A 24463-nucleotide genomic window follows, 5' to 3' on the forward strand; every position below is an offset into this window, starting at 1 on the left:
GGTGTGTTCAATATGCAACGTTTCGATGGTTGAGATGAATGCAGAGTTTGCAAATCTTTACTGGTTTGCGAATGCAAAGTGTATTTTAAGCCGCTGTGCTAACGAAAACTAAACAAATCATCGTACAGTGTTCAGCACCATCCCTGTTCTAAAACATTCACGATTGACTATTGTTATGATATTGACTGGACCCGTTTTCAAACAAGTACGTGCATGTTATGCATGCTGAATACACCTCAGAAAGACGTCAGACATATACACTTGTAAGCGGAACTGTGGCGTTATGGTTTGCACACCGCCATTAAAACTCCCCAAAATATGTGGCGTGAATACGTTTGAATTTAGCAGCCAATGTGGGCCTGCTTGCTGAGATGTAGAAACATCAAGAACACGATTATCTAGTTACTATTTCACTTAAAAATGGAAGAGATACGGTGAGTTTATGAGCGCGACTTATTAACATAATTACAATCATCGATGTAGTGTTAGTTTAGTGACAGGATGTGATTTGAGTTCCGTTTCCAACATTCTTTCGTTTGGTGTGTCCATTGCCAGAAGATACCGACCCTACCGTTACGCTTGTTTACACTGAGCTGAACTGGGGTCGGAACTCCGTCATGGTTACATTAATGCCATGTCAGAAACTTGGGCATTTCTGATTTGCTAACCTAGGGGGTTAGAGTCAGATCCTGAGTTTCCCACTTATGAAGTATCAGAATCAACCAGGTCGCAGTTGCAAATGAGAACTTGTTCTCAACTAGCCTACCTGGTTAAATAAAGGTGAAAAAAATGGGAAGGTCTACACACACACACACACACACACACACACACACACACAACTTCAGTTAATTTTAATCTGAGGTCTCAAGTTTCAGACATGACTTGATTGCGGCATGAGACACTTGGAGCAGGTGCAATATATAGGTCAGAATATGTACCTCACTGCAGGGATGGGATATGCCACTGTACTCCAAATTTTACCTCTGTCCACACAGCTCCATTGAGAAGATTGAAATACTGCTAGTTTTCCTGGGAAACTGACCTTTTCGTCCTCATGCTAGCTAGCAGTAGCCACAGCAGCCATTATGGAATGTCACGTTGCATTGAACAACAAAGGTGCTGATACTGCCATTCCAAAATGGCTGCGGTGGCTCTTTTAATCTGACTTCGATACCGAAGTGACTTTTTCGTAGCAGGGTAGGAAAAGGGTTAGAGAAAATGCTCTTCTAACCTGCTATGAAAATCACTTTGTATTGAAGTGGGTGAAACGTGTGTCCTGACAAAAGGGCAGTTTTCTGGGAAAACTAGCAGTATTTCAATCTACTCTATGTATCAGTGTGGATAAAGGTACAATTTGGAGTACAGTGGCATATCCCATCACTACATTTAGGTATGTTTTCCAAACCATATCTCGTAAACCCTATGCCATGGCTGTCTGTCACCAGATCTCAACCAACCCAATTGAACACATTCTGAAGCGGTGCCTGAAACAGCATTTTCCACCACAATCAAAAAAACACAAAAATGGAATTTCTCATGGAATAATGGTGTCGCATCACTCCAATAGAGTTCCAGACACTTGAAGGGTGGCAGGTAGCCTAGAGGTTAGAACGTTAGGGGAGTAACCGAAAGGTTGCTAGATCAAATCCCCGAGCTGACAAGGTAAAAATCTGTGGTTCTGCCCCAGAACAAGGCAGTTAACCCACTGTTCCCCGGTAGGCCGTTATTGTAAATAAGAATTAGTTCTTAACTGACTTGACTAGTTAAATACATTTTAAAAATAGAAAATATAATCTATGCCAAGGTGTATTGAAGCTGTTCTGGCTCGTGATGACCCAACACCCTATTAAGACACTTTTATGTTGGTTTACTTTATTTTGGCAGTTACCTATATCTCATCATGGATCTATGAATATGACAAATTATTATGCGTATATCAGCCATTCAATAAACATTTGAACCTATTACTATCTTGCACAGTAACTAACATCCACATATATTTCTATTTCAGTCCACTGTTGAGCAATCAGCCGTGGGAGGGCTCAGATCTCCCATCCCCAAACCTGAGACCAAGGCACCAGGAACTGATTCCAACGCCATGTGGTCCGGTCAGTATACATCCCAATTGTTCTCCTTATACACAGAGTAGACATTGTCACATTTATCTGTTCTAGCTGTTGCTTGAATTGGGAACCAGAGTCCTACTCAGTTCAACATTCTTCCTGCACTGTTGTGTCACTCAACTCTGTAAACATGTTTCTCTTATCACATGAATAAGAATGTAGGCTACATGTTCCCAGCATAAGAAGAATGTTCCTTTGTCTTACTCTGAAATTTGCACCCGTTTTGATTGAATAGGGCCCTAGGTGTCTGTGTGTAAAGAAAGGTTATATGCTTGGCTTTCTCCCCACAGATAAAGCCTTGGTCAGAGCTGTCATGCTTGGTGAAGCTTTACTTCTGCTTCACCATCGCCTCTCTACTGGCACTATTGGCCCTCACACTGACAAACATCTACAGGCAAAGCATGGCAACCTACAGCTATGAGGACGACTTCACTGTATCTCTCATCCAACTGGTTGGAATTTGTAAGTGGCATGTCTTACATTAGTGGCAATAGCAACAGATTGTTAACTAATGATGTAATCAACAGAGTGCCAACTCCTTACTGTGTCCAGACATGAACACATTATGAAATATTCAGAGAAAATAAATGTAATCCCCAATTCTGATCACCCCATGTCAGCATTGTTCTATGGTTAAATCCTGATTATGCCGCCTACACCAATACTGTATCACACACAGGCTTCTTTATGTTTCTCCAGTGTTCTGCATATACTACATCACCAGGGGAATCCTGCAGGAGAACAGGCAGGAGTTGATAGTGTTTGTCCTCAGTGTGTTGGTGGTCATGATGCGCTCTGTGGTCAACTTCATGGTGCTCCCTCTCCAGGATAGAAAGGACCTGCTTCTGGTACGCTGCATGTGGACCGACAAAATTAAACCAACTCCTATGTCTAATCCAGGGTCATGTTCAGTACGGTATACTGTAGCAAAGTGTTTTGCAACAGAAAACAACAATCTGTGTTCTCATTGGACAAGTTCGGGTACTACCTCCCCGTTTAAAAACATATTCTCCCTACGGAACACGGCTCAATTGTGACCAGACGTGATTGTGCATGTGCTTATGTCACAGGTGCTGTTTGAGTAGCTGAGGTAGTGAATCAGTGTGTGTGCTTGTGTGGTAGGTGCGGTTTGTGTGCATCCTGTGTGTGGGCGTGGTCCATGTCCTGTGTGCCAACCTGCTCATCCAAAGGCCCAACATGATGGCCTTCCGGGTGGGTGGAGCTCTGGAGAGCTTCCAGGAGCAGTACTTCCTGATCAACCTGTGCTTCTCCATGGTCACCTTTGACCTACAGGCCCAGGTACCGCCACATTCCACATGTGTCATAATACATGTCTGACACACGACAATCATTTTCTTCCGACAGATGGCGTCATTCTAACACGTTGTGTTGCCTTGACATTGAGCATCTTTGGTGCAGATATGTATGATTGCCTTCAGGGTATTTTTTTGTATTTATAAGGATCCCTATTATTCCTGGGGTCCAAACAAATGAAGGCTAAAATATAACAGTACATATAACATAATTACACCAGTACATATCCACAATGCATTTCTAATATCACCGTACAAGCATGTGTGTAGAGTGAGTGTGTGTGTCTTGTCATAGTCCAAGGTGTAGTTTTATGGTTTTTAAACCTGATTTTACTGCTTGCATGTTACTTGATGTGGAATAGAGTTCCATTTAGTCATGGCTCTGTGTAGTACTGTGCATTTCCCAGATTCTGTTCTGGACTTGGGGACTGTGAAGAGACAGACCTCTGGTGGCATGTCTTGTGGGGTATGCATGGGTGTCTGAGCTGTGTGCTAGTAGTTTAAACAGACAGCTCACTGCTTTCAACATGTAAATACCTCTCACAAAGACAAGTAGTGATGCAGTCACTCTCCTCTACTTCGGGCCATGAGAGATTAACATGCATGTCATTGATGTTAGCTCTCTGTACATTTAAGGGCCGGCCATGCTGCTTTGTGCTGGGCCAACTGTAATTTGCCTTTGTCCCTCTTTGTGGTGCTTGACGATATGACTGGGCAGTAGTCCAGGTGCAACAACTCAAGCCTGTAAGACTTGTTTTGTTGATAGCAATGTCAAGAAAGCAGAGCAGTTCTTTCTCCCTATCTTAGCTACCATTACATCAGTATGTTTTGACCATGACAGTTTTACAATCCAGGGTTACACCAAGCAGTTTAGTCTGCTCAACTTGCTCAATTTCCACATTCTTCATTATGCAATTTAGTTGAGGTTTTAGTGAATGATTTGTCCTGGATATATTGCTTTTAATTTTAGAAATATTTAGGGCTAGCTTATTACTTGTCACCCATTCTACAACCGACTGCAGGTCTTTGTTAAGTGATGCAGTGATTTTACTTGCTGTGGAAGCTGACGTGCATAACGTTGAGTCATCAGCATACATAGACACACAGGCTTTACTCAGTGCCAGGTCAGTAGGAAAGATTGAAAAAAGTAAAGGGCCTAAACAGCTACCCTGGAGAATGCCCGACTCTACATTGCTTGTTGGAGAGGGTTCCATTAAAAAACACTCTGTTTTCTGTTAGACAGAACTCTCGATCACAATATAGCAGGGGATGTAAAGTCATAACAAAAAAGTTTTTCCAACAGCAGATTATGATCGATAATGTCAAAAGCTGCACTGAAGTCTAACAAAACAGCTCCAACAATCTTATCAATTTCTTTCAGCCAATCATCAGTCATTTGTGTAAATGCTGTACATGTTGAGTGCCCTTCCCTATAAGCATACTGAAAATCAGTTGTTAATTAGTTTACTGTGAAATAGCATTGTATCTGGTCAAACAGTGTTTTCCAAAGGTTTACTAAGGGATCGCAACCGGTTGATTGGTAAGCTGTAAGTGTGAGCCAGTAAAGGGTGCCTTGCTGTTCTTGGGTAGCGGAATTACTTTTGCTTCCGTCCAGGTCTGAGGGCTCACACTTTCCTGTAGGCTTAGATTGAAGAGGTGGCAATATAGTCCGCTATCATCCTCCATCATTTTCCATCCAAGTTGTCAGACCCAATAGCTTGTCATTGTTGATAGACAAGTTTTCTCCTCGCCCTCACTAACATTACGGAATTCAAAATTATAATGGTTGTCTTTCATAATTTGGTCAGTTATGCATTGATGTGTTGGTTCAGAATTTGTTGTTTGCATGTCATGCCTACATTTGCTAATCTTACAAATGAAAAAAATAATTAAAGTAGTTGACAATATCAGTGGGTTTTGTTATGAATGAGCCATTTTATTCAGTGAATGATGCAGCAGAGTATGCCTTTTTGTCCGAAATTTTATTTAAGGTGCTCTAAAGGTGGTCCTTTTTATCAGGGCCATTCATACATCAGGGTCTTTGGGATGGAGCTGTACTAGATTTATAGTTGGAATAATCTGTGGCTGGTTTTTCTGTTTCTCAGCTGTGCCTTTGCATACTGATTATGACGTCAGGTACAACCATGTCCTTCACGAACAGCATCATCCTGGGCTTTGGAGTGGTCTGGGCCTGCCTTACCGCAGCCATGGGGGCTATCGCAGTGAGTATCAAGAGAATAAAATGTAATTTAATAATATAATTAGTGTGCACTGCACAAGTGCATAAACAGTATAACATAAATCACAATGTAATACTACACCCATAAAGTATGTGAACTCAATTGAGTGAAGGATGGTGGAAATAATTTTTAGATTGTAAGCACCTATGAAGTGCATACATCATGTAAAACCGGTTTATCTGTCCTTTGTTCCAGGTTTTAAAAGAAGCCAAGCAGCTGGTTTGGGTCTTTGTCCTTCTTAATGTGCCGGAGGTGGCCTACTTCGTGTACCTGATGTACAGGGTGAGCTGTGAAAGCCAGTGGTTGAACTGATTTCAAATCAGATCTTTAGGGAAAGTATGGTGAATGGTTGCTCTGAGATGGACTTCGTGGTCTTCTGATTTCAGATCAGTGTACACTGGGGGCAGGATAAGACGTATACACTGGAGGCCGCTGCTATGACTGGAGCGGGGATCTCAGTGCTGATCAAAGGCGTGCTTTTCTGGTCTCTCTTCCGATTGGCGCGCAGCTTCGGCCAGGGCCTGAGGGAGAGGAGTGAGTAGATTACTGCCTGTATTTTTTCCTTCACCTGTTCCACTGTATGTTTACCAGGAGTCAATATACTCAGGCTAGACTAGAACAAGCCTCATAGACGACACAAACATTCCCCCAAAAAATTGACACATTGAAGGAGCATTTGTATTAACACATTTTTGCTATGGGCACAGTAAATCAGTCATTCCAAGAACTTCTGACTGAAATCATGAAACAGACCTTCAACTATAGTTGAAGTCGAAGTTTACATACACCTTTGCCAAATACATTTAAACTCACAATTTTCACAATTCCTGACATTTAATCCGAGTAAAAATTCCCTGTCTTAGGTCAGTTATGATCACCACTTTATTTTAAGAATGTGAAATGTCAGAATAATAGTAGAGGGAATGATTTCTTTCATCACATTCTCACCCCGCCACACTGGCAACACTTTAAGGGGCGTTGCACTAATAATTGGGCTGACTAGGGAAACATTCCCGCTGTTCTGTTCTTAGTGCCAGTTTGCACGTTCAAACTAAAACATTGTAACTAATAATGGCATCTTTATGCTTTCATTAATAAAATTATTAAAATACTCTTTCAAAATGCCGATGTTTATTTAGTTATGGATCCATAACGAATTACTATGGGAATAAATATCAGAAATATCCTCCAATCCTCTATATGTAATTATTGGCGGAGAGTCACGTCATACTGTAGGCCTACCGTAGGCGACATGAGTCTCCACTAGTGTTGAGTAATGTGCTGTTAAGTTGTGTAGGTCTTATTTAAAGAGTGTATTGAAGTTAGAAGCAAAAGGATTTGAAGCAATAGCCTACAACTATTTTAGCACAGTTTTGCGCTGCTCTGAGACAAGCATGGGGACTGGTCTTAATAAATCAATGAGACTTTTATTTTCACTGAATCTCCATTTGGGTATTGGTTAGACTAGAATTAGAAAATGAGGGTGTAGAAATGTTATGCTATTAGTGTAACCTTTATTTGAACTAGGCAAGTCAGTTAAGAACAAATTATTATTTACAAGGACCGCCTACTCCTTCCTCCCCATCGGGGAATTGAACCCTGGTCTCCCACGTGCCCGCAGGACACTGGATTTTAGCTAAATAGCCCAGTACTGTACTCCCGACCGTCACGTTTTACAGCACCATATTTTCCATTCCATCCCAACGGAAATCCAGGGGGGTTTTCATTTTCCTTGGAACAGAAACTCCATAATATTAATCAAATTAATCCCAAACTCTAGTAGTAATTGGAACGGTAGAGACAAATTATGTGACATTGTGGTTACAAGATGCTGTGTTTTTATTTACAGTAGTAATGGACAGCTGGTGGCATTTTGAAAACAGGTTTTCAAACACTTGTAGCCTGATTAGCAGGACAATAGACGCTTTTTGCCCAGCTACTGTAGGTGTGAACATCCCCGTACATGCAATGTATTCAATGCTTATGTACTCTGATTGCTACATTTAACTCAAAACAGTACAGTATTTTGTCATCAACATCTTGATGCTTTCATTAATAAAATAATAATTACTCTTTCAAAATTGGTATGTTTATTTAATTATGGATCCATAACGAATTGCTGTGGGATTAAATATCTTTGAATTACAGAAATATTGGAACAAAGTTGTCTAATGAAGGTAAACATTGTTGCTTACTGGAAAATACTCTTTCAAACACACGGTCACGTTGTACAGCGCCATTATGGATATTAGCAGGGCTATATTTTGGCCTTTATGGGTGGCGCACAATTGTCCCAGTGTTTCTTTCCCTCTAAAAACAAATGTTTTAGACTTAACAAATATTATTTTGGACTTTATTCAGATTTATAATCGCTCTCTTGTTTTTCTGAAAACGTAATAACCTCATCATTATATATTATCAAGTTGATGACACAGTCATATAGCCGGCACCTACATAAAGCTGAGTGACTCACTCAATCATGGCTTTGGGAGCCACCGGGAGACATCAGCCATCAGCTTTTGGTTTTAATTTAGAATCCTACAATCCTCTATATGTGACTCTCCGCCAATAATTGCGTCATATTTTTTGATATACTGCAGGTGACATGAGTCTCACTAGTGTTAAGTAATGTGCTGTTAAAAGTGGTGTAGGTCTTATTTAAAGAGCATATTGAAGTTAGAAGCAATAGGATTTGAAGCAAAAGCCTACAACTGGTCTTTATAAATCAGAGATTTTTATTTTCTTAATCTCCTTTTGGGTATTGTTAGACTAGAATTAGAAAATTAGGGTGTAGAAATGTTATGCTCTTAGTGTAACCTTTTTATTTAACTTGGCAAGTTAGTTAAGAACAAATTCTTATTTACAAGGACCGCCTACTCCTTCCTCCCCATCGGGGAATTGGACCCCGGTCTCCCGCGTGCCCTGCCTGCACGACACAGGATTCTTTAGCTAAATAGCCCAGGACTATACTCCTGACTGTGACATTGTACAGCGCCATATTTTCCGTTCCATCCTAACAGAAACCCAGAGGGATTTTTGTTTTTCTTGGAATAGAAACACCATAATATTAAGCAAGTACCAGTCTGGACACACCTACTCATTCAAGAGTTTTTCTTTATTTTTACTATTTTCTACATTGTGGAATAATAGTGAAGGCATCACAACTATGAAATAACACATGGAATCAGTTAAGAACAAATTCTTATTTACAAGGACAGCCTACTCCTTCCTCCCCGATCTCCCACATGCCCGCATTCCCTAGTACAGCCATTATTGAAGTCTATCAAATGCTTCTCAGAGATAGCACTGGCACTAACTAGCATTAATGGTAACAGTGGTTCACACTTAAATAATGTGCCATAGAATACTGCAACTTTTGAAGGAGGAACCACTGTAAAGCCAATTTATGCTTGCTCCAGTGATGCGATCCGGAGGCTCTGTACAGAGGGCGTGATGCAACTGCAAAGTCCCCGTAGCCATGCAGAGGCCAAATCGAGCTCACGGAATACCGTACGCTTCCCAAATATTTTAACAATGCAGAGGACTCCGTATAGCTCCGCATTGACATGATTGGTTGACTGTAGATGGGGGCGGGAGGTCCTGAATAAAACAAACTTCCTTGACAACTTCCTTCACAACAGCTCTGCGAAGCATGAATGCAGAGGCTGTATCACCATAAATGCTGTACAGCCAATGCAGATGTCAGATTGACCATGCAGTGTTAATGAACAAAATAACTATGGGGTTTATATGCATGGCACAGCCATATGGGCTACCCAGACCAGTAACATAATTAAACTCAAATATGCCATTCTATTATTTCAAAAATACATTTTATTAGTCTTATGTTTCTTAGAAGATGCCTAAAATAAATACATGGGACTGTGTGAATTAGGTTCTAAAAAGCATTGCCAGATACAGTGGGGCAAAAAAGTATTTAGTCAGCTACTAATTGTGCAAGTTCTCCCACTTAAAAAGATGAGAGGCCTGTAATGTATCATAGGTACACTTCAACAATGACAGACAAAATGAGAAAAAAAATCCATAAAATCACATTGTAGGATTTTTAATGAATTTATTTGCAAATTATGGTGGAAAATAAGTATTTGGTCAATAACAAAAGTTTCTCAATACTTTGTTATATACCCTTTGTTGGCAATGACAGAGGTCAAACGTTTTCTGTAAGTCTTCACAAGGTTTTCACACACTGTTGCTGGTATTTTGGCCCATTCCTCCATGCAGATCTCCTCTAGAGCAGTGATGTTTTGGGGCTGTTGCTGGGCATCACAGACTTTCAACTCCCTCCAAAGATTTTCTATGGTGTTGATATCTGGAGACGGGCTAGGCCACTCCAGGACCTTGAAATGCTTCTTACGAAGCCACTCCTTCGTTGCCCGGGCGGTGTGTTTGGGATCATTGTCATGCTGAAAGACCCAGCCACGTTTCATCTTCAATGCCCTTGCTGATGGAAGGAGGTTTTCACTCAATCTCACAATACATGGCCCCATTCATTCTTTCCTTTACACTGATCAGTCGTCCTGGTCCCTTTGCAGAAAAACAGCCCCAAAGCATGATGTTTCCACCCCCATGCTTCACAGTAGGTATGGTGTTCTTTGGATGCAACTCAGCATTCTTTGTCCTCCAAACACGACGAGTTGAGTTTTTACCAAAAGTTATATTTTGGTTTCATCTGACCATATGACATTCTCCCAATCTTCTTCTGTATCATCCAAATGCTCTCTAGCAAACTTCAGACGGGCCTGGACACGTACTGGCTTAAGCAGGGGGACACGTCTGGCACTGCAGGATTTGAGTCCCTGGCGGCGTAGTGTGTTACTGATGGTAGGCTTTGTTACTTTGGTTCCAGCTCTCTGCAGGTCATTCACTAGGTCCCGCCGTGTGGTTCTGGGATTTTTGCTGGATTTTTCCTGGAGCCCCAGATCAAGGGAGATTATCAGTGGTCTTGTATGTCTTCCATTTCCTAATAATTGCTCCCACAGTTGATTTCTTCAAACCAAGCTGCTTACCTATTGCAGATTCATTCTTCCCAGCCTGGTGCAGGTCTACAATTCTGTTTCTGGTGTCCTTTGACAGCTCTTTGGTCTTGGCCATAGTGGAGTTTGGAGTGTGACTGTTTGAGGTTGTAGACAGGTGTCTTTTATACTGATAACAAGTTCAAACAGGTGCCGTTAATACAGGTAACGAGTGGAGGACAGAGGAGCCTCTTAACGAAGAAGTTACAGGTCTGTGAGAGCCAGAAATCTTGCTTGTTTGTAGGTGACCAAATACTTATTTTCCACCATAATTTGCAAATAAATTCATTAAAAATCCTACAATGTGATTTTCTGGATTTCTTTTCTCATTTTGTCTGTCATAGTTGAAGTGTACCTATGATAAATTACAGGCCTTTCTCATCTTTAAGTGGGAGAACTTGCACAATTGGTGGCTGACTAAATACTTTTTTGCCCCACTGTACATTGTTTTAGAAGGCAACATACCGTAAATCTGTCTGTAAAGAGTATAAGACGAGCTAACCCGGGTACTTTAATATCTCTCTCTCTCTCGCTCTCCAGTGTTTTCATCGGACAAGCAGTAAAGTGCCGTCATGAGAAGAAAGTGGCTACGGTTACACAGGATGGATAAGCAACAATTTCTACATTTTGTAACAACTCTCTGGTTCTGACCAATGTTTGAAGTTAGGAACTAGAGGGAAATGCACTCAAATGGGCATTGGACCGGTCTGTTTTTGCTTTAGATGATTTCACTGCAAGTGCCTTCGGAAAGTATTCAGACCCCTTTACTTTTCCCACATTTTGTTGCAGCCTTATTCTAAAATGGGCTAAATGACTAAATAAAAATCCTCCGCAATCTACACACAATACCCCATAATGACAAAGTGTAAACAGGTTTTTAGAAATGTTTGCTCATTTATAAAAAATAAACATCTTATTTACATATTCTATAAGACTCAAAATTTAGTTCAGATGCATCCTGTTTCCATTGATCAACCTTGATGTTTCGACAACTAGATTGGAGTCCACATGTGGTAAATTTGGATTTGGGAAGGCACATGCATGTCTAGATAAGGTCCCACAGTTGACAGTGCATGTCAGAGCAAAAACCAAGCCATGAGGTCGAAAGAATTGTCTGCACAGCTCCGAGACAGGATTGTGTTGAGACACAGATCTGGGGAAGGGTACCAAAAAATGTCTGCAGCCTTGAAGGTCCCCAAGAACACACTGGCCGTCATTCTTAAATGGAAGAAGTTGGCTGACCGTCCAAAATGAGCAATCGGGGAGAAGGGCCTTGGTCAGGGAGGTGACCAAGAACCCGATGGTCACTCTGACAAAGCTCTAGAGTTCCTCTGTGGAAATGGGAGAACCATCCAGAAGGACAACCATCTCTGCAGCACTCTTCCAATCAGGCCTTTATGGTAGAGGGGCCAGACGGAAGCCATTCCTCAGAAAAAGGCATATGACAACCTGCTTCGAGTTTGCTAAAAGGCGCACAAAAACTCTCAGATCATGAAAAACAAGATTCTGGTCTGATGAAATGAAGATTGAACTCTTTGACCTGAATGCCAAGCATCACTTCTGGAAGAAACCTGACACCATCCCGACAGTGAAGCATGGTGGTGGCAGAATCATGCTGTGGGGATGTTTTTCAGTGGCAGGGAGTGGGAGACTAGTCAGGATCAAGGCAAAGATGAACAGAGCAAAGTACAGAGAGATCCTTGATGAAAACCTGCTCCAGAGCACTCAGTACCTCAGAATGGGGTGACGGATTCACCTTCCAACAGGACAACGACCCTAAGCACACAGCCAGGACAATGCAGGAGTGGCTTCGGGACAACTCTCAATGTCCTTGAGTGGCCCACCCAGAGCCCGGACTTGAACCCGATCTAACATCTCTGGCGGAACTAGAAAATAGCTGTGCGGCGACGCTCCCCATCCAACCTGACAGAGCTTGAGAGGATCTGCAGAGAAGAATGGGAGAAACTCCCCAAATACAAGTGTGCCAAGAAGACTCAAGGCTGTAATTGCTGCCAAAGGTGGTTCAACAAAATACTGGGTAAAGAGTCTGAATACTTATGTAAATGTTACATTTCCATTAAAAAAAAAACACAATTTGACCTTTTCCTTCATCATTATAGGGTATTGTGTGTAGATTGAGGAGGGGGGAGACATTTAGTCAAGTTTAGAACAGGGCTGTAATGTAACAAAATGTGGAAAAAGTCGAGGGGTCTGCATACTTTCTGAAGGCACTATAAGTTACAAAACACTGTAAACTAATTATTTTATAATAGCTGATGAGCACCACTGATTAATTTGTGAGTCTATGACATGGTTACTTTTATCACATTTTACCTACTTTAGAGGATTCATCTCAGTATGTTGGATAATGCTTACCCTTTAATGTGCCTACAACATTTACAGTGAGATGTTAAGTTCTTTGGAGTCTGGAGAACCAGTTTACAAGGCCAAATGCACAATGTAACTTCTGAAACAGCTACTGTATGTAAATCAATGCAGATATTCTGTACAACAATTATCTTTTTAGGGTCACTTTGCTTTTACCATAATTATGAGCGGATTATCACTTTTACCTTATTTAAAGTGTGCTTGTTGTAAACCAAAGACAATGTTCAGTGGCATTCTAATACATCCATTGGAAATTGTGCCCTGTCTATGAAATGGTTTATTTGAGAGGTTTTATACTGCTAACGTTTTAGATTTCTGTTTTGGTGAACAATATTTATAATTTCATACAGTAGTATATTCCTATGTATTAACTACTTTTAATATGTCCATTGTCTATGCACTACCCAAAATATCTTTGTTTGAAATAGATAATTTATCATTAATCGTTGTTGAAAGACTGAACATCTTTATAGGTTTTCGCTGCACTTTGATTGGTTGACAACCCATTATCGTGTTTTTGTAAACTGCAGGTTCTCAATAAAATGATTAAATAAGGTTTGCAGTAAACTCCTTAATTATAATTTAGGAAGAGAAGTGAACTGCTGGGAAAGACCATACTTCTTCAAATATTCAATAAGTAATAAAGCATGTTATGCTGTCTTTTTCCTTGTTCTTAGTCACTTACAAAAATAGGGGTCAAATTAATCGGACCTCGACATGCATGAAAAACAATAACGCAGCATTTGAATATTTCAACAAGGTATCACCCCCCCAAAAAATGAACACAATTCATTGGCTCATTAATATATTACTATGTATTAACTACTCGACATTTCCATTTTAAATGCACTGTTAGAAATATAATAGTCTTTATATTGATTAAAAGTTGCTCACATTGCTGAAAGCCAGTTAACACATGATTTTATCTATTTGGTAATTGCAGTAAGCTCCTTTGTTGCTTAATAAAAAAAATTAAATGAAGGAAGCGAGGTGCACTGCTGTGAAATATTACTTCCTCAAACTGTGGGTTCCATTTTTCTTTGTTCCTGGACACACACATGAAAGGGGTAGAATTCATTGGATGACAAATGCAGCACAATGTTTCAACAAGGGTCACAAAATAATACCAAACCAATTGAAAATGAACACGTACTGACAATAGATTGGCTCTTTTTGTTTATTAAAGTGCTCTGGAAAAATATAATTTATTTCAGAAACAACATTTACAAAGTGATCAGTGTTGGAGAAGTCTACAAAACAAAGTATAAAGTGAGAAGCACTTAGAGAATAACTGACATAGAAAGAACAATAGGAATAAGGTCCTTCATCCAAAAGGTCCCACAAAATATATCACATTGGGGGAAGTTTATATGATTAGCATGATTTCAGTGCAACTGGTTTGTAAGGCAAAGTTCACAACTGCCTTTACTTCAGGAGAGAAAACACTACTCTCTCTGAAAAATAAAGTATAATAGCATACAAAGACAAATGGATTTCTTCCAGATGTTTCCAAACTATATCTCCGTAACAACTGAAGGGACTACCATTAACTTGAAAAGACCACTCCAAATTCCACTGAAAGAGGACATTTGTTTTTCTACTTTGAGAAAATAGATATAGTTAAACTGACTTACTGTACTAATCATATACATATCAATATACAAAAACGTACCAGAGATTTATATTTCAGCAATGATAGTGTAAACTGGTTAATAAATATATCAAGCATCATAAATGAGAAAATAAGGAATGATTGATTGACTAGAGTTACCTGGTCCTTTTGCAGAGTGTGGTGCGCTGGTATCCACAGAGCTTAGACCAGTTTTTCTATCAGGGGAAATTTCACTTGCCCATCCAACACACACAATGTACGTAGTAAACTCGTACACTCTAATTTGTCTGTAAGATAGAAGAAAAACCCTCACACCATAACATTTTATCAAGTCGGTATTTCAGAGCTTGTCAATAAGTGGGGTGAGTGTTGCAGTCTCATCTGGTAAGGCAGGCCACTACCTTGTAGAATCTGAATGCCTTCAATCTCTCAGCATACTGCAATAACAGTCAGACACCATAGGTCAGGGGTTGACAACCCTGGTCCTGGAGTGGCACAGCAGGGTTTAGGTCCATCCAGACACTACACCAGAATCTACTCATCACCTCACCAACGGAGCTAATTATTCAATATCATTAATGGGCTAAAGTCCACCTACCTGGCCTCCAATGTCTAAAGCAAAAACAAAACTCAAAAACCTGGGGTGGTAAAAACCCTGTAGACTCACAATCGCTTTGATTGTAAACAATAGAATTACAATGGAATCACCTTATGCATCCCACTTGACTATGAAACGAATAACATAGTAGAGCTATGGCTTTATAGTGAAAGGCTATGAAGACCGAGTTGTGGTCTCATCTCACCTGGAATGGACTTCAGTTCTTAATGTTTGTGCCATACTCTTTTGACATTACACACGGTCAGACACCACAGCGTTGTTGTTGTAGACAGAGTAGTTAAGATACGCAACATTAATGTAAGATTAACATTTGTACAAGCCATTTGAGAAGCTTGAATATGAGGAATACTGAAGATATGGTTGTTACACCTGCACTAAGATGTAAATCTGATTTAAGAAAATGAAAGTTATGTAAACCTTCATTGATTATGATAATATAATTGTCCAGTTTAAGGCACAATCTATACATTTATTTCATTATTGCAGAGTAGAAGCAATTCTGCTATTCCTGAAGTAGTAATAATACATTTTATTTTAGGGATTGTATCAAAACGTCAATCATTACTATAAAATACATTTTCAACTCCATATCCCCAAGAACTTTGGTTCTTGATAAAGGTCCCCACTGACAACAGTCATTATATCTGTGTTATATGCTGAGAAGCTTGGGGTTGATCCGTAGCTCAGTATTGCTTTGTCTAACAGGTTAACTTTAACCTGGATTGTTTTCAGTCAGATATGAGACAATCTGGTTGTTGGCATAAAAAGACCATTTCAACAATCTTTTTAAAAGGGTGTGAAATTCTTAACAGTAAGGGATGATCTAGAACCAAAACAAATTAATCTCCGGAGGATGTTGATTGCAAATTGACCTGATGGAATTCAACTGAAGTCAAAGGGTGCGTTCCAGATATAGGATCGCTATATCATTTTGCCGTGGTATGTTAAACACTTGTCCAGGTATTGTAAAGATCGGATTTGATTTTTGAAGAACTGCGCAGAATCTGTGCATCTGGAACGCACCCAAAATGGTGTACTATGAGAATGGTGTCACGGGGAGGCGAGGTTGTTGGCGTCAGAACACGTCCTCCTTGGAGCTAAGGTAGTTCTGCTTCTTTCTCACATTCCAGTGTAAACATTGTGCCAGGCTCTCGAACCAGTCGTTCACGGGATCCTGGAAACAGATGGAGGGAACGGGGAAGCAGGAAGTAGTGATGGTAATGCTGGAGATGAAGAGAGAGAAAGAAAAAGACAAAAGAGCAAACGTCACAGTCAATCAGGTATGAGTGGGAGGCATGCAAGGTATTCGCAACCCCCCCCCAAACAATGATGAAAGAGACACTTGAAACTGGCTAACTAACTTCCTAAAAGGAGTCCTCTGTTACTGGTATATCAATGGTCTGCCAGCATTTCAGCTACAAGGAAGATAATTATCTCTGGCTGCATGAAGGAAAACCACTACAGAACATCATGTGATGTGCAATTTTTGTCTCGAGTACATGAAACTGGTCAATTCTGTGTATTCAGGCACCTTGCGGGAGTTAGATGAGCTTTGGGTTGAGTTCATCAGGCTATCTTCCATGTTTATCAGCTTTTGTTTGGTGGTATTTTGACTAGGGGGGAGGTTGCAATGACTGAGGGGCCAAAAGGTCACGCACTTGTCTCCATGGCAGATCTCTTGTCTCTTCCTCCCATCGAATGACACCCAGGCTGTATTCCTGGAGTCACGTGACAGCATGATCTGAGCGTGACAGACGGAGCAGAAGATAGGAATCCAGATGAACGACCAGTCAAAGACAACAAAAGTCTAGCAGTAAATGTCAGTGTGTGTATTATAAGCAATGTCCTCATTGCCATGCATCACCAGTGACTGAAAGAGTACGCATTGTGGTAGCTGTGTGTCAGACTGGTCATTGGTTACCTTTGTGTACTGTTCAATACAAATTTTCTGGAGAGGAGAAGTAAATGGATAATGGCAGTATGGCGAATGCATGTGTGTATGAATGTGTGTGTGTTTACCTTGAGTTCCACCCCAGCAGGCACCACTATGGGTCTGAAGGACAGTGAGTGGGGGCAGATGGGGGTGATCATGATGGCCGGCACGTTGGGGTGAATCATGGAGGCTCCGGCTGCTACCGCGTACGCAGTGCTGCCCGTGGGAGTCGACACGATCACACCTGAGACAACACACACACAGACAGTCTGAGACAGACACTACTTTGACCGCTACACCACCAACACCCAAGCCTAAAAACACCAACAACAAGCTGAAAGAAGTTCCAAAACACAGCAAACCATCCCCAAGACAACGGAAATACTTCTGACATTCTGAGAGGCTTTCAGAAAGGGAGTTACTAGGAAGTAGTGAAGGACAGATAGCAAAGACTAAACTTTGCCATCTCAGCCAAATCTACTAACAAGGAGAGTTGCAACAGTATGCACCACTAATAGAACATCAGCACCATGTTTGTATTTGAACAGATTTCTCCCTCGTGGCTTGTACACAAGCAGTAAGCAGTCGTATAAACATCACAGTATAACGATCGGTTACAGCATCTAAACTAGAGGTCGACCAATTATGATTTTTCAACGCTGATACCGATACTTGGAGGACGAAAAAAAGCCGATACCGATTAAAATCGGCAGATTTTTTATATATAATAAATATATATGTAATAAATGACAATTACAACAATACTGAATGAACAATGAACACTTATTTTAACTTAACATAACACATAAATAAAATCAATTTAGTCTCAAATAAAAAATGAAACATGTTCAATTTGGTATAAATAATGCAAAAACAGTGTTGGATAAGAAAGTAGAAGTGCAATATGTGCCACGTAAAAAAAGCTTAACGTTTAAATTCCTTGCTCAGAACATGAGAACATATGAAAGCTGGTGGTTCCTTTGAACATGAGGCTTCAATATTCCCAGTTAAGAAGTTTTAGGTTGTAGTTATTATAGGAATTATAGGACAATTTCTCTCTATACCATTTGTATTTCATATACCTTTGACTATTGGATGTTCTTATAGGCACTTTAGTATTGCCAGCCTAATCTCGGGAGTTGATAGGCTTGAAGTCATAAACAGAGCTGTGCTTCAAGCATTGCTAAGAGCTGCTGTTTGAATTAATGCTTACGAGCATGCTGCTGCCTACCACCGCTCAGTCAGACTTCTCTATCAAATCATATACTTAATTATAATATAATAAACACACAGAAATACGAGCCTTTGGTCAATTAATATGGTCAAATCCGGGAAACTATCATTTCAAAAACAAAACATTTATTCTTTCAGTGAAATACGGAACCGTTCCGTATTTTATAGAATGAGTGGCAACCCTAAGTCTAAATATTACTGTTACATTGCACAACCTTCAATGTTATGTCATAATTATGTAAAATTCTGGCAAATTAATTACGGTCTTTGTTAGGAATAAATGTCCTTTCAACAGTTCACAACGAGCCAGACGGCCCAAACTGCTGCATATACCCTGACTGCAAGAGAAGTGACACAATTTCCCTAGTTAATATGTCCCACTAACATGAATTTCTTTTAACTACATAAGCAGGTTTAAAAAATATATACTTGTGTATTGATTTTAAGAAAGGCATTGATGTTTATGGTTAGGTACATTATTGCAACGATTGTGCTTTAGCCGCGAATGCGCTTTTGTTAAATCCTCACCCGTTTGGCGAAGTTGAAGTAGGCTGTGATTCGATGATAAATTAATTGATTATATGCAACACAGAACAAGCTAGTTAACCTAGTAAAACCATCAACCATGTGTTAACTAGTGATTATGTGAAGATTGATAGTTTTTTTACAAGATAAGTTTAATGCTAGCTAGCAACTTACCTTGGCTCCTTGCAGCCACAAGGTTATTTTGATGCTATACTCACGTAACAGGTAGTCAACCTGCCACGAAGTCTCCTCCTGGATTGCAATGTAATTGGCCATAATCGGCATCCAAAAGGGCCGATTACCGATTGTTATGAAATGTTGAAATCAGCCGTAATTAATCGGCCATGCCGATGGGGTAAAACATGTCCTTTAACCCAGTAGCAGCAGGTTGAGGGGTTTACTACTCACCGTCTCCCTGTACCGTGGTGATGAGGTGTCCGTCTAAGAAGAGGTCCACGTTGGAAAGGTAGGAGAACGGGCCTCTGTCCACCACCACCTCATTCAGCACCTGTTGGACCAGGAAACCCAGAGTCATGTTAACCAGCCATACTCCACTAGCCATGTTGTTAGTTACTTTGGGAATACTTTTTGAACCCAGCCCTATGTTATGACTTGTTAAAGCCCACTCAGCAGGAAGCAGGGACTGTGTGTATGATGACAATGCATAATGAACTACGATCAAAACTCAAACACCCCACATACATCAACCCTATGATAGATGATAGCACCAGGCCAAAATAGAAGCACATAGGGGGCATTGCTATAACTACAGAAAAGCAGTGAAACAAATCCATGTGATAGACTACCTCAAACAAATAAGGAGGAAGTGAAACTAGACCTGAAGGATTGCTATCACCCTACAATCCCCAAAACAGGTTGTACATTTAGACCTTTCTGGTATTTTATCATGCCGCTGGGATCGGAGGTCAGGCCTGTGACAGTGGGAACATTACCAGAATAAAGACAATGAGTCCTTTGACTGAGATGTTCCACGTCATCATGATGCTAGGAACCTATTGTGGTACTAACCATAATACTGGGGTAACATACCAGTCCGGTGTACTGTTTAGCGCTCACCTGGTACTGCATGGCTTTGCGGCTGCCCTCGCTGTCTCCTTTGGTCATGATGATGCCCTTCTTGTCCACCCGGGCGTTCTTCTCTCGGCTCTCCTTCACCACTCGCAAGCGACTGCGCAGGATGATGGCGGCGTTACCTGCTCAGCAGACACACAAACTTTTGTTTAAGAGTAGCATGTAAAATGTAAATGTGAACCTAGCAGCTAGAAATGCTAACTGTAGCACAACTTGTGCCGTGTAAACAGCCACCAGCATACAGATAAGAGAGTAAGGCTTCTGTTGTTGAAATTGGGTAAGGACAAGCCTAAAGACGTACCCTCAATGATTTGGGTGACCTGAGACTGGTACGTGTCAAAGTTGAAAGGCGTGAGGAAGCCCAGAGAACCCAGGTGGAAGGACATAACAGGTGGAACACTCTTCTGAGAAAACACACATCAGCACATACACACACAAGCAAGCTATGAAAACAAGCACAATCAAGATTTATTTTACTACAATTCACAGTATATTCAAAAACTGACAAATTAGTATGTTTACTTTACTTGGAGAAGTGAAAAGTAAAGATATACCTGGAAGAGTGACGATGCGTAAAGTAAGGTCCCATCTCCACCAAGACAGATGATGAAGTCCACTCGATTGGAAATGTCATCGAGATCTGCAGTGTGCATACAAACACATTAGGTTCATGCCCGTAAGAGAAAGCTATACTACTTCAAGTGAGAGTTTCATAGACATTCATAAACATTCCTGACATTGACACAAGTCACTTTTGTTGCTGAGAATTTTCCTGCAAAGCAGAAAATGCAAACGTGTAACGCAGTTGAGTTTTAAAGGCTTCTAAAATCTCTCATTTCCAATTTTAAATTTCAGACTTGATTTTCCCTAACAGAAATGTATTAACCCCTACAAAATAATAAATTAATTATAATCCACATAATAATTCACAGTTCCTGTTGCTGCAGGATTATTTTTCTGCTGTAGCATACTGGCTCAAATTAAGATCCTACATCACTAGCTACATAGAGTCAATCAGATCAATCTATCATCCTTCATTATTGTATTCACTAGGCATCAAATGGAAAAAAAACTGACAAAAAAATGGAGGGACTACTTAAACTTCTCCCATAAGATAATGCATTTTCGTTTTTTTGTTGAAAAAAAGGGCTACTTTGTGCACTAATGAATACGACCCAGTCCTCTAATGGTCTCCTCACCTTCTCTGAAGGTGCAGAACTTCTGGATGACGGCCGCAAAGCTCTCATCGGCCTGGATGACTGGGTCCGCCAGAACCTTCCTCTCCACGTAAACAATCATGTTTTTCTGTTTGAACAACGCACATGTATAAACATATGTATTAGCAACATGCACATGTAATGCTTGTACATATGTTTGTACAGATAGTGAAAAGTCACATTTTGAGGCTCCCGAGTGGCGCAGTGGTCTAATGCACTGCATCGCAGTGCTAGAGGCATCACTAAAGACCCTGGTTTGATCCCGGGCTGTATCACAACTGGCCGTGATCGGGAGTCCCATGGGGCGGTGCACAATTGGCCCAGCGTCGTCCGGGCTAGGGGAGGGTTTGGCCGGGGTAGGCCGTCATTGTAAATAAGAACTTGTTCTTAACTGACTTGCCTAGTTAAATAAAAGTTTAAAAAATAAATGTTAAAAATTCAAGGACCTTCAAGTGCTTTTTCAAGCACAAATATTTATTTTCAAGGACAATCAATTTGTAATAGTTCCTATTATGCAATTGTTTCTAGTTGCCACCAGATGGCAGTATATCACTACAACCTCGTGAAAAAAACACTAAATTACTATTCATCAATACCTTACAAGTTCTACTCAAATAATATGTGTTTCACTACTTATTTACTACATACATGAGGACTGATGGTGTTGACTGATGTCCTTATATGAACTGTAGCTAAGTAAAATTGTTCAAATTGTTGCATTTAGTGTTTATATTTTTGTTCAGTGTACATTATTAAATTGTCTTTATATTTAAATTGTCTTTAAATTAGGTCCCACAGGCTGTCCCAACCCATAATGACATGAAAGTGAATTCTGACAGTGTAAAAGGCCCTTAGTTGACTCTAAAATTGTGTATTCTATACCCATTTGAAGATAAACAAGTTCTTAATGTGTTTGATAAGATTAAAGACTCTCTCAGGGGACCCTATTTAAACATATGTCCCGGACACCAAGTTTGGGAACCACTGTACTCCTAGCGTCATCTTTATAGCTAGCTACAGTACCTGGCTAATAGCCAGAGCCCTTGAGCAACCTAGCTAGCTAGACTTCTGACTGAAATATCAGTGACTATTTACCAGTTGTACACTCATTCTCCGAGAGTCAGGGAGGGTTGTGTGGGGTTTGTCTGTTGACATGGCAGGAGTCGAGGGATATTAGAAGAATTCCCACTGTCAGCAGCATCTCTTTGCTACTTGCCGCTGTAGATCTGGGCTGAGGTAGTTCGTTTCACCTCTCGGCCTATGTCGTGGGCAGAGTTTCGCGCTGGAAAGAGTGGTGAATGAATGAATGCCCTGCTAAAATGGAAAATTCGGGGGAGCAGGGGAACATAACGAGCATACATAAATAATTCATGATTCCACACGTTCGCAGAGTAATGCGTGATTAGAACTCAGATCAAGAAGCCTTCTGAGCGTTGATCAATGCTGGGAATGCAATAAGTGGGTAAACAATAATTAACCAAATAAAAGGGTTGAGTAAACGCAAATGCATGAATAAAAATGTGCGTAAACAGCATTTACCCTCCACTACATCCATTCATTTTTTATTTTTTTTATTTTTACATTTGCCCAGTATTCTAGCTATTGATGTGACGTTTGGCGGCACCTAATCAGTCAGTTCTGTACCTGCCTGGCTGAGTGGCAGTGTGGATGAAATGAGCGAGCTCGCCAGGAAACCAGAAAGCAAAACACGTGAGGAAATAAAACCTGGAAATGAATTTGCAAGACCAATAACATATTTCATAATTTTCTGTTCTCCTCATTTTAATTTGAGTACTTTTCAAGTACCAACATGAGAAAATGTCTGATTTTCAAGTTATTCCAGTATTTGAATATCAGACTGGCAAATTCAAGTACTTTAACCACCTCAAGCAACTTGTGCGAACCCTGGTAATGCCAATACTTTCATATTACCCTTTAGAAGACTAAAAGGTCGAAAGAATATTCAGACTGTACAGTTTACAAGCAGCTTTACTTTCTTGTAAGGTGTAAGTATACAATTATATATTTTTTAATATCACTAATATTTCTGTTTTTAGGGACTTAATGGCAGACTTTCTAATGAAACTGAACTACACACACCCATCAAGGCCGCTAAGGTGCAGGTAGCTATAATTTGAGACTGGAGAGCCTCTGCACACTGTGGGTCACTGCAAAAAGTACAAATGTCCTACCTCTGTGAGAAACACACAGAGCTCTTTGAAAGGCTGCAGTAGACTGGCATCCTGGATCTTCTTGATGACAAGGACACTTTTGGGAGGCTTGTTCCACGTCAGTCTCTGGCTGGCTGGGTCCTGAATGTGCCTGAGTGGTGAGAAAGAAAGACCACAGGTAATCAATACCTTTTTTAAGGGTAATAATGAATTGTATATTTTAATCACTCATCATTTGATCAAAGGGATTGCAGCAACAAAGAGCTGTTCCGTAATCATTTAAAAAAAATCAATTTTGATGGAGAACCATTTGTAAACCTACAGCTAACAGCTGTAAATTTACACGAGTCCTTCTTGACATTTTGAGGTGAATAAACATAGTTGTAATTCTCTCATGGTTTCTCACTACTGTAGCCTGTAAACTTTGCAGGTATTGAACATTTCTAGTTTGGGCATGGTGAGCTCTCAGTAGCCATGTTTTGAGCTCTTGTGGTTGTTGGCTCAGTGTTTCTTCATACGGTTTGTTTTTACCAGTTTGATAAGATGCAGAGCTGCTTAATACCTATCCTATTATTGGCTGGGGCTTAGTCTAGTAACACTGGCAGCCTCAGAATTCAGCAGGGTCAAGAAGGGACCATACATTTACATAAACACATCACAGTGACCTCACATTCCAACCAAAGTGCAGGAATTAACACCCTGATGAAGGCGACACGTTGAAATGCTTTGGTGTCATAAGAATTTTTCTTGTCATCTTCCACTGTTGTATTAGTTTCAAAATTCCGTTAGGGCTGTGACGATACCAGTATCACAATATTTTTTCCATGGCAAAAATGAAAACACGAAGCAGACCGAACTCTTTGGTCCTTAAAAAACCTGCTCTATATAAAATATTGTGTGCTATAGCCTGGAAAATAAATTAATGTGACACTGGATGTCAACATAATTATGTTTGTTCCCAACA

At 40.4% G+C, this 24463-nt stretch overlaps 2 protein-coding genes across 11 annotated transcripts in view; one reads left to right on the forward strand and one right to left on the reverse strand.

The window, feature by feature from the left end:
• The first annotated feature begins 266 nt into the window (after positions 1–266).
• Positions 267–11320, forward strand: LOC112232558. 2 transcript variants are annotated; one of them, XM_024399600.2, is made up of 9 exons: positions 269–434; positions 2012–2108; positions 2414–2585; positions 2823–2971; positions 3246–3422; positions 5542–5658; positions 5872–5958; positions 6063–6210; positions 11250–11320. In XM_024399600.2, the coding sequence occupies exons 1-9, from the start codon at positions 421–423 to the stop codon at positions 11270–11272; spliced, it is 984 nt and encodes a 327-aa protein (XP_024255368.1). In that variant the 5' UTR covers positions 269–420; the 3' UTR covers positions 11273–11320. The 2 variants fall into 2 exon arrangements, with proteins under 2 accessions (XP_024255369.1, XP_024255368.1); XM_024399601.2 differs by lacking the exon at positions 3246–3422 and having other exon boundaries at positions 267–434.
• A 2940-nt stretch (positions 11321–14260) lies between these two features.
• Positions 14261–24463, reverse strand: part of LOC112232557 (NAD kinase) — a 38914-nt gene continuing 28711 nt past the window's right edge. For 5 of the 9 annotated variants that reach the window (XM_042299471.1, XM_042299473.1, XM_042299472.1 and 2 more), the window contains 9 exons: positions 23521–23650; positions 21311–21416; positions 20666–20751; positions 20413–20515; positions 20097–20233; positions 19428–19527; positions 17348–17505; positions 16860–17069; positions 14261–16551 (listed from right to left, as the gene is read on the reverse strand). In XM_042299471.1, the coding sequence (XP_042155405.1) occupies positions 16426–16551; positions 16860–17069; positions 17348–17505; positions 19428–19527; positions 20097–20233; positions 20413–20515; positions 20666–20751; positions 21311–21416; positions 23521–23650 (1156 nt within the window). In that variant the 3' untranslated portion in view covers positions 14261–16425. Of the gene's footprint in view, positions 16552–16859; positions 17070–17347; positions 17506–19427; positions 19528–20096; positions 20234–20412; positions 20516–20665; positions 20752–21310; positions 21417–22423; positions 22611–23520; positions 23651–24463 lie in introns of all 9 variants that reach the window. The other 4 variants (XM_042299478.1, XM_042299474.1, XM_024399595.2 and 1 more) reach the window with 4 other exon arrangements.

The sequence above is a fragment of the Oncorhynchus tshawytscha genome, linkage group LG16 (genome assembly GCF_018296145.1).
Source record: "Oncorhynchus tshawytscha isolate Ot180627B linkage group LG16, Otsh_v2.0, whole genome shotgun sequence".
Lineage (NCBI taxonomy): Eukaryota > Metazoa > Chordata > Actinopteri > Salmoniformes > Salmonidae > Oncorhynchus > Oncorhynchus tshawytscha.